Genomic DNA, 13524 nt, shown 5'->3' on the forward strand with positions numbered 1-13524 from the left:
ATAATTCCGCTTTCTCAGAAAAAGCACAACATAACAATCATCCTTGAAGAGGGAGAAATCTGCTTTTCTACAAATGAAAAAGTCAAAATGATCACTAAAAATATATCTGCACCTTGAAAGAATGGCCTGATGCTCTGTGCACAGTGCTGTGTACTGGCTGCTGACTGAAGGGGAAAACAGATGGTGCATGGTGACTAATTTTTTCAGTGGGAATAAAGCACAGGTAATAGTATGCCTGTTAGCAGAGAGAGCTGTTGAGGAATTTCCTGGAAGTGTGGAATGAAGTGTGCGGCAATACTTGCTCATGCTGAAGAGATTTTCCTGCCTCGTGGCTGTGAAGGAACGGGCGAGGAGGAAAATCAATCCATGAGAAAGTGAAGTTGTTCTCCCAGGGCAGGTGTTGCACTGGGACAAACATTGTCCTTTTTTGTGCCTGTTGGCTCATGTTTTCCTCAGGGACAGGCTGAATCCAGCATGTCCAGACTGTTCCTGGGCATGGCCTTGCCCCGAGCCCTGGAAAATCCCTTTGCTGTAGGGACCAGGAGCCAGGAGGAGCAGGTGAGTGGCTGCCGTGGAGCATCACAGAGGGGAAGTCAGCAGAGTTCCTTGGAATTTAGAAGATCACTCAGTTGTGCCACCAGTTATGAGTCATCAAGGAAAGGATTTCATATGGTAGAGAACAAGGGGTGATTCTAGTTCAACATTCAGGGAAAGATTTCAGGATTGACTACTGAATGTATATATTAAAAAAAAAAAACAAAACAAAAAAGAGAGTAACCAACCACTACCACCAACAAAATCACAAAAAAACCCCATCAAACCCCCACCAAACCAACAAAAATCCACATAAATGCACTTCCAGGTATCTACATCTAAGATGGATGTGCTTGGAAGAAAGAAAACTTTACACATCTCCTCATCTAGTTTGCTACATGACAGAATAACATCCTTCAGTCTGTCAAGTTTTTGTCATCAAAAGGCTATGAAATTCAAAGAAATGTGTTCTTTATACATTATTCAGTGTAGCTTTCCAGTTGCATACTTTGTAAATAGTATTTTTAGGGGCTTTGAAATGATGAGAAGACAGGGGACAGCCAGTTTTCATTAGATTACCTTACAATTTTCAGCAGAGTAGAAAATAATTTTTTAGTGCTATAGAAAATGGTATAGTGCATGAAGAACACAATCACCCATTTTTCCTACAGAAAAAGACCCTTCTGTCAGTGAAATGTAGTTCAAGTGAAAAATCAGAGTACATTAGCTATGTGGCTCCAATTTTGTATGTAAATTGCCTTCCCACACCCTCTCAGTATTAGTGCTTTGGTGACAAGCAAAGAATGTAATTCTGTTTTGAGCTTTTTATCTGATGATAAGTCTCTGTTCTCACTGCTCCCTAACTTGTCACCACTGTGGTGAGATCAATTGCATCCTAAGTGCTTCAAGTCATAAGATATTTAGCATATATTCATTAAAATTCTGTATTTTCTCCATTAATATTTTTAAAGGAACTCCCTAAGGTTTTGGGTTCCCCTTGGTGTTAAAGCTAATTTTCAAGGACTTGTTTCAATAAATTGTTAAGAATATTTGCTTAACATTAATTTCTTTTGTCAAGAGGTGATCGTTGCTTTTCTTCAATTCTATTGAGCTTGAGTGCTCAAGGAGGCATCCAGCAGACAGTGTTACACTTCAGTAAATTGGCCTGCAATATTTTTACACTGAAAAACTGGGATTGATTCCACCTCAGAAATGCATGACATAGATATATGTCTTCAGCTTAGAAAACCTGGGCCCAGAAATTAAAAAACCTGAGAGCTTGGATTGTGCATCTTAGTGAAGTCAAGTCAGAGAAATGTTGATATTGATGGCCATGAAGGAATTGTGGGGAAGAGGAGTAAATGCCAGGGAATGTCAGAAAACATTGGAGGCAGAACAGATCAAGCACTGGCTCGAGTGCTGATCTGCAGCCCCAGGTACAGCCAGGGTGCAAATGAGGCATTTTTTAATGATTAGAAGACTTTGGCTTTGCAAATAGATTTATAGTGGCAATAGAAAGAGGAAAGTGCCTGGTCAGATGGTGGTGGATGGACACTGGGGGTGTTAGGGCATTTCTCCTGCAGGTGCAGGCAGCCAGGCTGAGAATCAGCTGCCCTGTTCAGTTCTCAGTCTGCAGGAGCTTTGCATCTCATGTAACTGTCAAAATCAAAGCCTTGTGCTGGGGGAGGCAGGTCCTGAATTTTGGCAATGTGGTATTTGCAGAGTTCAGGTTCTGTCACAAACTGTCTGCTGCCTTGTGGAATAAAGGGGGAAAGAAGGAGAAAAAAAAATTAATAACTGCCAACACAAGGATTTTAAAATGATGCTGAAATAATTTTGTAGCTTCCTGCATCATATCTTCATTTCCTCAGCTGCCATTTCCCTCCAATACAAATAAGCTATCCCAGTAACCCTGCTGGTAACCAGCACCATGGTGATACGTGATTGAAATATATTTAAATCTGAGAAGAGAAACACCTGACTGACACATGTTCAGGTGTAAGTTCAGTGTTTCGTTTAATGGTGCTCAAGCTTTGAAAAAAGGAAGATGCTGTGAAGGGGAGGCTTGACAACAGCATCTTTGACTGCTGCATTGGCTGGGCTTGCAGGCACCCATTCTTTTAGGATGAAAAATCAGATTTTATAGTGCATGGAGACACTTTAAAGGCTCTTTAGGGTACAGTGTGGAATTAGTCTCCCCCTCTGTTCCCCCAAATGTTGTCATGTCATGAGACACAATGAAGTTAATGAATAAACAGTTACAGCATCGAAATGAAAACCAGTGCATGGTGCCAAGAGATGGAACAAGGCAGGAGCTTCTTGATCAGGGCCAGGCAGGAGGAGTGTGAACGTGAGCAGGGGCTGCTTTGTCACTGTGATCTGCTTATAATGACAACGAGTGAAGAAATCCAGGGAATGGGCTGACATAGAGTCTTCCTTCAGAACTGGAAAGCAACATCCTATCAGAGCAGGTACACCCTCAGAGAGAGCAGCAGGGCTTTGAACACTGATATTATCTTCTATATTAAACTCTCACACTGCAGTGGGGAAAGGGACACAACCAATACCACAAAATGCCTGATAGTAAGAGAGCAGCAAAAGCATTTAGCAGAACTTTGGCATGGACTGTAGATAATTCTAATAATGTGTATTAGGTTCTGCTCTTATCTCTGTCCTTCTTTTATTTTGATTATTATAAACACATTCCTAAAATTCTTATCACTTCATTGTCTCTTACACTGGGTGTGTTATTAAGATGATCTCATACACTATTCTTCCTGATGTATTGAGATGGTTTGTTATACTGTTGTGTTCCAGTTCTGAGATGCTGGAGATATCAAAAAATTATTTTCTTTTTAAAAGTTGAGGAGGTTTTTTGTTGTGTTTTTATTGTTGTTGTTGTTGATTTATTTGTTTGTTTACTTCTCTCTTTCACTTCCTTGTGGTTCTGGGAATGGGAACAGGCAGTGCCAAGTCCTAGGTACTACTGGAAATATTTCTCAATTAATGTTTTAACTTGCATATCAAAAAACCTTGGGGCAGCTGAGGCTTGGACCCTAAAGATTCCTTAGCATTGCCCAGGATGGGCCACACGCTCATTTTAGAACACCCTGAAGCTGCTGCAACAGCTCAGAAACAAATGTGTTGGCTGAAACCTGCTCCAATGTGTCAGGAAAAGACAGACTGGAATTAGGCAGATCTGAAGAACTTAGGCCTGTAAACCTGCAGGAGGCTGCTTAGGATAACAAGTAAATCCAGATTTAAATATTTAAACTTCTAAGTATCAGAAAATGAATGCATAAATTTGAAGCCCTGTAAATCTGTTTGTCAGTCTGTGTGTAAGGTCAGGTCAGGTAGGTTGTACCATCTGATTTACTCTGCACTTTAGCTTCAGTGTTTTACTTCTGTCAAAATCAATTGCTGAACTTTTGTAAAGTGTTTCTTTACATCATTTACTGATGCAAATTCATATAAAATAGCTCTCCTTGCTAGAAAGGCAATGTGGGAGAACACCAAGGGTGCTCTCAGATTCTTCATATTTAAGAAATGCTTGAAGAAGTCTGTAGGATTTATTAAAAAGATATGGTTTTATCAGTGAAATAACAGAAATATGTCAGGTTTGCTTGCTTAGGAGAGGCTGGGAACATAACTGTGAAGCATTACCAGAGATGTGTCTCTGTGTCCCATATAGAAATTATATTAGGAGACAAGAAGCTCTGATGGAGCTCTTCCCTGGAAACACCAGGTTTGGATGAATCTCTGTATTTTCTGCTGTCCTTTCTTGCATGCTGTGGACTTAAATAAAAATGAGCTGATCTGGGTTTGGCTAAGAGCAGAAGAGTGGTCAGAAATATAATTCTACTTCAGAGATGGACAGCAGCTTTTGGCTTCAAGTTTGGCCTCAAATTCTCACATTTCTTAGTGTGTAATGTGGAATTGGGCAGTACAGGCCTAATTTTTTATTTATTGGTTAGTTATTGGGTTTTTTTGTTTTGTTTTGTTCTTAATACTGGTCTTAATTCTACTGTAATGCTTAAAACAGAGAGAGAATTTGTTACCACATGTGCAATCAAATAAATGTAATGACTGGGAAAGCCTGGTCCCTTCTGATTTAATAAAATGATGCTATATCTGGAACAAGGTGAAATTACTTCCTATTTATCCACACTCCTGCTGAGACTAAAATTAACCTAAAGAGGTGCTTAATGGCACCCACTAAGCCATCATATTAATTAAACAGCTTTATAACATTTACTTTCCAGGAAAGCACCTTTTCTTTTATTCTCATGATTTCTTTTATTTGACACTGTAGAAATCATATATTCTAATAACTCTTATGTCACTAGTGATTTGCAGCATTTTTTTGGGAAGCAGCTCCCACACTGTTCTTGGCTATATATATGTGTGTGTATATATATTTTTTTTCATTAAAGTGGTGCTGGCAAAGCATCCCCTGCCATCACGGGCACTGACAGCTGAGGTGGCCTGGAAATGCCAGTTAATTTGGACATTAGAAATGTTATACTAAATTTTATCTCCTTTTTAGGGGTGTGGCAGGGATAGAGTGCAAGAGGGGAAAGGCTGGATGATGGAGGACATGACAAGGGTCTGCTCATGGTAATTCAAACCTGGAAAAAGCATCCAACTAAACACAGTGATAAAATATACTGGAGATGGCTGGTGGCATTTAATATTGATTCAGTGCTTATGTTTTATTTTCTTTCAGTGTGCCATTGGCTGAAGATTTCACAGATACCAAGGAGTGCAGTCTTCCTGGAGCCTGAGGGGCAGAGAGGCACCAGAGGAGCAGGGAATAATAACCAGGTCTCCTGCTTCACAGCCCCATATTTACATTAACATTTCTCTTCTTCTTCTCTTGTGTGTCATAGTGACATTGGTGCTGCTCTAAATGCATGAGAAAAAATGAGAATTGTGACAGGAAGGTAAAGCTCAGCAGAGGATTGTACCAACATGGATAGGATGGATAAGGATCTGCACAGGTACAGAAACATTTTCAGGGATCTGGTTCCCCTTTTTTTTCCATCAGAATTTAAATGGAACAGGCAAAACCTGGTTGTGTAAAGGTTTCCATTTACTTTCTCCCTTTTTCTATAGAGACTTGAAAATTGCTGTTTTTCCTCCTGGGTAAAGATGATATACATACTCATGTTTCCAGACTTTTTGTAGTAGAAATCCCTTTGTGTTTCCTTTGAGCCACTTCAGTAATGCTCATGGCTGTGGATGTGCCTTTCATGGAAGCCTGAGGGGAGTACACACCTTTTCCTTACATGGCCACATATTTCCTTACTTTTTTCTTTTCCTCCTTTTCTTCTTACTAGTAAGCAAAAAGTAATTTCCTTTTTAATTTTTGTTGTTGTTGTTTACAACTGGCCCATTATTTATTATGCTCAGTTCTGAAATCCATCAGAATTTTATCTGAAAGTCTAATTTGCCTAAAGGCTGGACCTATACTTTTATTCCCTCATGCAGTGCAAAGGCAGTGTACTCTGTCAAAGAGTGTGGTTGGACTGGATTCAGGAAGATTCCAGGTCAGGCTCAGGTCCCCAGGGCTGGGCAGTGAGAAGGAGCTGGCTGTCCATCCACCTGGGCACATCTTCACAAAGAGCCAGTAAATGACTGCAGACTTTATTCAAACCAGTAATGCTCAGGTGCTTGCAGGTGCCAGCACAAGGAATCCCTTTCAGAAACAATGCTGTGCTTTCCTAGAGCTAGCACAACCATCTGTGTATTCTTGGAATTCCATCCCTGGAGCGTGGCTGAAGCCTTCTGCATAAAGGAAATAAGTCTGGTTTAGGAGAGGAACCAGAAGAAACAGCTATTACTGATAAGAAGTTATTGCAAGCAGAGCCTGGGATCCCATGCCAGTTGGCAGGCTGAATTATTGACCAGATTTTCATCAAAAGGACTTGGATCCTTTTGAAAAGTGATGCAGGAACATGCACTCGAGCTGAGATATCTAATGATTTAAAGCTTTGTATTAAATAACTATTCAGCTGCAGTTACTGAGTCAGTCCAGCCCACCTTAAACCCCTTTTCCTAGCTTGGAGCATTGTAAACTTGGTGAAAAATACCACCTTCCTTTGTGTACATTAAAAAAAAAATTATTAGCCTTTTAGAAATGATGAACAGTTGAATTCACAGTAATTGTCTGTTACATCATAACTTGCGTTAACGGATTCCCACTGTGATACAAGAGCTGGAAGTATTTTTCCTTCAGCTGGTTAATGTATTCAGAGTCTTTTAACTATGGCTGGAAGTGATGAAAACATGTCATTTTTCTGACATGTATTCTCAACCAGGAACTCTTTACTTGTCTTTTGCAAGTACAATAGACTGTCTATAATAATATCTTAGCTCAAGCTGGGGTATTTTTGAAGCAGATGCTCATGTTAGTCATCAGCTCTTGCACATATTGATGTGCCTCAGATACACCAATATCTCAGTGAAGGCAGTGGGGGTTTCACTGCACAGGTATATTCTGACATGAACTGGGGCTGCATTACCCATTCCCTTGTATCCAGGTCTGTGCCCAAGGCAGAATGTGAAATATTCCCAGAGAATGGAGCAAAAGGAAAGTGAAAATTTTATCTAAAGCATATTTTTTGTTGGTAATCGTGGTAAATTTGGGAATGGCTTCCATAAGAATTCTGCTGTGAAATTTGTTCTGGGGAATTTAGATATTTTTGCCTTTTTATTTTCTTCTTAATGGAAAGAAACAACAATAAAAGGACTTATCAGATATTGCCATTTTGTGTAGGATTTCAAACCCTTACATTACAATTTTATAGCTGTTCATAGGTCAGCTGGAACACATATTTTAGAAATTATTACTTGTTTGGGCCACTGAGAAAGGCAAAATATAAAGACAAGTAGCAACAGAGGAATGTATGTACAGTAGCATACAAAATGTTCAATGCACAGAAAAAAAACACTTTTGTAATACCATGTCTCCTTGCTTTGGGGTTTGGCAGCCCATACTTGTGCTGTGGTGGGCTGCCCCATCCTTTACCAGTTCTGCTGGGTTCCAGCTGCCCTGTGACCCTGTGCTTCCAGCCCTGCCCAGCAGCATCTTCAGAGCCGAGCTCCTGGGCCACAGCAGCACAATCCTTCATCCAGACCCGAAGCACAGCACCTGTGAGCCCCTTTGAAATGCCTGGGTGGGTGAATTCTGAGATGGTGTTGGTGAAATGCTGGGAATTGCCTTAAAAAAGAAAGGATATTTCAAACAGCTTTTGAAGCAATTTTCTGGCACACACAGCTTCAGGTCAGTTTTGGTTATGGGTGGTCAAAGCTTAGCCTGTGTGTTTTCAATTATTTGCTGGAAATATTTCTGTGTATGACATCTGTGGAAGGGAATTAGTTTGGTTGCTGGATGGTAAAATTATTATTTCAGCTATTGTCACTTTATCCTTCTCCTGTGAGCACAGATTTACATATCTACAGAAAGAGCAGTGGAGAATTATGATTTCTAGAAACGTTTGCCTTCTAGCTGAAGCCACAGTGAAATGATTAAGTTCATCTTAAAATAGGGTTTTTCAGAAATAAGCTGACAGAATGGAGAGGGTTCACTACAGGGCTACGAAAATGATTCGAGGTTTGGAAAACCTGCCACGTATTTAGAGGCTTAATTAGCTCACTCTTCTTTAAAAGAAAATTACCATGTGATCTGATCAGCCTACAAATACTTACTTTGTCATTCCTAGTGACAGCTCCTTTCTCTTTCCCACAAAAGCATAACAATATCCAGCCAAACCACTCATTGCTTGAAAATAAGAATATTTCTAATTGGATAGATAAACAGATAACTGTCCAAAAGCAGAATGGATACTTGAAATCTTTGATTCAAGACCATTGACTTCCTAGAAGGATGAACTTAGCTCCAACACAGCCTGATGAGGGCTAAAGGACACTCACCAGCAAGGACATCCAAAAGATCAGTCTGAAGGAGGAGGTGAGATGACAACAATTACTTCTGCCCTTGTAATCCATGACTGTGTGTGAGGGAGATGGATAGGTAGCAGAGAACAGAGCTTATTTGGAATAGACACTATTTTACAGCCTACTAAAGACGTCAAGGCCAAAGTGAATACCATAATAATGGCAATTAAGGTAGAGCTGGCTATCTTTCCAGGTTAGGCTTTCCAGTTAATCATGCAAAGGTCACTGCTAATGCCACTCAAGCACAGCAGACGTGTAAAGCCACTCTAAACCACCTCTGATTAAAATGAGTTGCAAATCTTATCTTTCTAACTAGTCAATTAAAAAATGTGTTATTTTTGTCAGCTGTACAGTTGTTCTCATATTTTTAAAGGAATGTCTGCTTTATAATATAAGGCCCATTCCTACAGATCTCAAATATTTTACTGGAATTTCAGGCATAGGAACAGAATTTACTTGAAATTGTGTTAATTAAAAATATGGTATTTCTAAGTTTGTTTAACTTTTCTTTCAGAAAAGTAAATAAATACTTTTCAGAAAAGTAAATAAATACTGAAGTGAGATAAATAGATACTGCCTGAGTAGGCAAGAAGACAGAGAGAAATAATCTTGGAAGTCTGTTGCATCGAATGGGTAAATTGAATATGAAGTATAGCATAAAATGTGATTGTTTAAAAAGGAGGCCAATTACGTTTCTGTTTTGAAATACAAATCTTGCAGCCTTATTCACAGATTTGCTCTCTACTATTCCATGCAGCTTGCAAAATTCTTGATGAAAAGAAATAATTTTTTTTCATCCCTCGTGGAGAAGCTGTTTCTATTGAGATGCACAGGGAATGTTCTAATTATTAAACCTTTCCTCTCTTAGAGTGTGCTCCCATTGCATAATGTTCTGTCCCCCAATGGCCTTTTCCCTTCATGTTTTCTCCATAATTAGGAAGAAGGCTCTGTTGGAGCCTGTGCTGGCAGAGCAGAACCCGCGTTGTCAGGGCTGGAGCCTTTTGCAGAGGATGAGTCTCTGCTGTGCCTCCACAAGGAACTCACTGCCAATTGTTTGCAGGGAAGAGCCACCTCACAGTAAACATCTCTCTCTTAATGGTGACAGACTTAGTCAGGAGAGTGAAATAATAAATCCAACAGAAGCAGGGAGCTGGCCGAATCATTGGAGGAGAAATCACTCCTGCCAGGTGCTAAGAACTTTGGTGACAACACAAAAGTCTCCAAGCCCTGGAGTAAAAGTATTTTGCATTTTTAAAGCATTTCATGTCTTCAAGATGCAGAACAGATGTTTCTTAATTCTTCTAATGGTTCTGTGAAGCAGGTCAGCATTATCTCAGCTTTACAGATGGGCATGGAGTGCAGAGGGGTTGAATGATTTGTCTCGGTCCAGGGTATGAATCACTGTCAGAACCAGGAATAGGACTCAGCAGCTCTTGGGAGTACATGCACATGCTGAAACCACTCAACCACACTGTACCCATCACAAGAAATGGAAATTAATTTTTAATATTCCTGTTTCTAAAGTGAGATTTTGGATTTCAGAAAAATTAAATATTTATTTCATTATGTATGACTTCATAAGCCTATAATTTATACCAGATAGATTTATTGGCTTTATTTCCCCATGATAATTAGATAGTCCTTGTCGATCTAATGGGTTTGTGATTTTTAGTGATGTCTCCATCTGCCCAAAGAAATAGCATTACTTGCCTCTTAGGTACTTAGGAACAGACTTAAATGATATGCACATAAAATCTTATGGAGCTACAATATTAAAATGAAGGGGTTTTCCTTCTCCTAAATGCAGGTTAAATAGACTAAATTAATTTGCAACTACTTCAGTTTTCTAAGCAAATTTAATCCTCTGATATTTATCAGGCTGGCATTATGGCAGTCCTTTATGTACTTAAAATATTGAGTATTTAAACTGCTGATATGTTGCAGTGATACCAGAGTTTGCAAACATTAGTTTGCCTTTAGCAGTAAAAAAGCCCCACACAGTGCCTCTGGCTGGATGGTGATTCAGCCCTGTGTGCAGGACAGTGACTGACATTGGGAGACAGAACATTCTGGACTGAAACAACTGCAAAGGAGAGATTTTCCCTTAATCCCAGTAATGTCCTTTTTCTTCAGCATCTCCTGAATTACTCCACTGCTGTTACTGTATGTTACTGAAGCCTCTGCAGCCATGGTATTACCATCAACATGAAATCTAAAATTCTAGTCCTTTTGCCTGGCCAGCCTCAATTTTTTTTTTTATTTTTTATTTTTTAATCAAAATATAATTTCCCAGAGCCACAGGGCTCCTTTTCCCTGTGCAGAAATTAATCTCAATTTCTTGCCCAACAAGTCAAGGACTCCTTCTGTTTCACAGGCCAGTCTTGAATCCTTAACATTTTTTTCCTGGGTGAAAACCAGATCAAACTACATCTTCTTTGTATAACTAGTATACAGGAAACTGAAAACTGTGGCCCTGAACATAAAAAACCTAAAGAGTATCCTGACCTTTTCCACAAATGAACATTACATTTTCAGCTAAAATGTAAAAATAGATCAAGCATTATCATATTTTTCATTCCTGCATTATTATGTTCATGATAAATTTGGGGAATCCTGCAGATGTATTCAGCCAGAAAGTCAAAAGCAGGACCTTGATGAGTATTTTTGAATAAATGTGTCCTTTAAAGGTTAAGTATGAAGGAGAGGATGTAACATTTTTGTTCAATTACACTAATGTTTTAAAGGCAGCATTACTGTCAAGCCAAATAACATCTTAAGAAAAGACAAGGATGGAGGGAGGCTGAAAGAGTGACCCAGAGGAATCTCTATACAAATGTAGGGAAAAAAGACAACAGCAGAAAGAGTGAATGGGCTAAATTGTGAATGGATATATTGGTTGTGATCCTGCTTTTGCTTCTTCTTTCTCTTTCAGTCCCAAATTAGACTTCATCCATCTGGGTGCACATGCCCTGCTCGCCAAATTTCTGCTTAGCCTTGCAAGGATCAGAACTAATTACCCAAGCAAGAGATTCTCATCTGTTCCCTGCCTTGACCTCCTGTTGGTGCTCTGCTCCTCTCCAGACAGCCTGTGCACACACTAGAGCCAGAATTTGGCCAGCGTGCTGGCAAAGGGAGAAGAATTTAAAAGGGAGAAAAGAAATGCAGATGGCTGAGGAGCACCTGTCAAGGATTCCCAGGGTGCAGACAGATTAGTGATGCTATTTTGGTTGCAGTGGATGCAACAATCTCTTCCCCACAGCACTTGATGGGGACAAGTTTCTACTCCAGGGTGAGAGGTGAGAAAGGTGGTTCCCCTTTTCCTCCACCTGGCACATAGGGGAGACACCTTTAAAGCCAAAATGGAGAAACCAAGCTGTTTATGAGAGTCAGTATTTTCCCCATTTCACATGAATTTTCTCCTATAATATGTTAGGTATAATTTTTTCCTTTGTCTTGTACTCTGAATTACGGGCTGTCCTACTGTGGCTGGTTTGACAGCCATATCTTTCTTGTTTATAATACAATTTGACTGACAATAAGTCAGGGAGCTGTGATTTGAACTCCTCATTGTGACTGGCCTGACAATAATCTCTTTCTCATTTATAACCATTTGATTGACAATAACTCAGGGGATTGGCAGCTGGTTAGGTTTTTTTTCCCCCTGAATGCATATTTCTAGCTAAGACACGACATCTATTCCTAAATAGTTTGACAGATAATTTGTACAAAATTCTAGAAGGAAGAAAATTTCTCACCATTCTTATTAAAATAATATTATTCTTTGGCTTTGTACCAAATTCACTTTTAAGATGATGGTTTTCCATCTTTCTCCTGTGCCAGTTTTGTCTCTATTTTTCATCACCATTATTAAAGCATTATAAAATTGCAGTTTATATGTTTGTAACTGTTACATGTGTTCTTGATAATTTTTCTTCTTAACAAGTATGAGAAAAGCTATTACCTGCTTTGCCAAATCCATGTAGATGTGCTCTAACTGGGAGGTTTGGGGAACTCTTTGCAGTAGTTCTGCTTGTGTATTGTTAAATGTAGTCAGTCACTTCCAGGATATTTTCTCTATTTTTATAGAGAAGGAATTCTGGCACTCAATGAGCTGTTGATAAGTAGCATCTCTAAAGAAATCCACTTTCTCTGACACTTGGCACAACTCTGCCTTCCACCAGTGAGTCTCAAAGCCAAAACCAGCAGAGTTTGTGGTGATGGAATAGCAAACAGTAGCTTGCAGTGACCTTCTTCAAAACTTGGCCAGGAATCAATGCCAAAGTGGCCCATGAAACATACTCTGGGCAGTGGAATAACAACCTGTCAGGCTGCCCAATGCATCCCTGCAATGTCCACAGGCAGAGGAAAGTGAGAGTATGGATGGAAAACAGAAATCCTGAAGAGCATTTTGATTTAGAAAACATAAAGAAGCCCCAAACCCACAAACAGAGATCTGCATATTCCTGCTGAGAAGTTTCAGTCTGACCATGAGGGGCTCTCAATTGGATATCCTTCATGAGTGCAGCACTGTGGAGTGGGTTGAAGGGCAGGGGAGAAGGGGTCATGGGCGGGAAATCAATAATGGTGCAATTCCCAGGGTGAGGCAGCAGATTCTGCAGCCACTTGTAAGTCCATTTTTCACATCAGTTCCAGTGTCCATGGTTATAAAGAGCATATTTTTGATACTCCTCTAGCCCAAGATGGATTTAATGCAGCTACAGAGAAGGACTAGTTTATATTTTTTGCAGAGCACCCATGGATTTTTTAACTGGAGGGATATGATCTCTGCATAGTTTAAATGTCCCACTTTCACATGCAAATATTTTCTATAAAAATACTGGGGAGATTTTCTCTAGTCACTGAGTAAATATTCTGCTCAGAAATACTTTCAAAATTCTTCATAAGGAGTCCAGTCAGCTACATCATTTAAATATGCTTGAGGGACTGAAGACTGAACAAGGAAAAGCATAAATTGCACTTGAGCTACTGAAGAACAAAAAGTAGAACAGGTATGTTTGTGTCTGTGCTTGT

At 39.6% G+C, this 13524-nt stretch overlaps 1 protein-coding gene across 3 annotated transcripts in view; it reads left to right on the forward strand.

Annotated features, from left to right (window-relative positions):
- TRUB1 (TruB pseudouridine synthase family member 1) overlaps positions 1 to 12363 on the forward strand; it is a 60593-nt gene extending 48230 nt beyond the window's left edge. The window contains exons 8-9 of one of the 3 annotated variants that reach the window (XM_039709096.1): positions 5261 to 5358; positions 7527 to 8280. In XM_039709096.1, coding sequence (XP_039565030.1) covers positions 5261 to 5358; positions 7527 to 7703 — 275 coding nt within the window. In that variant the 3' untranslated portion in view covers positions 7704 to 8280. Of the gene's footprint in view, positions 1 to 5260; positions 5359 to 7526; positions 8281 to 11425 lie in introns of those variants that run through there. The other 2 variants (XM_039709097.1, XM_039709100.1) reach the window with 2 other exon arrangements.
- Positions 12364 to 13524: the final 1161 nt, after the last annotated feature.

Source organism: Passer montanus, unplaced genomic scaffold, assembly GCF_014805655.1.
Source record: "Passer montanus isolate IOZ18808 unplaced genomic scaffold, ASM1480565v1 scaffold21, whole genome shotgun sequence".
NCBI lineage: Eukaryota > Metazoa > Chordata > Aves > Passeriformes > Passeridae > Passer > Passer montanus.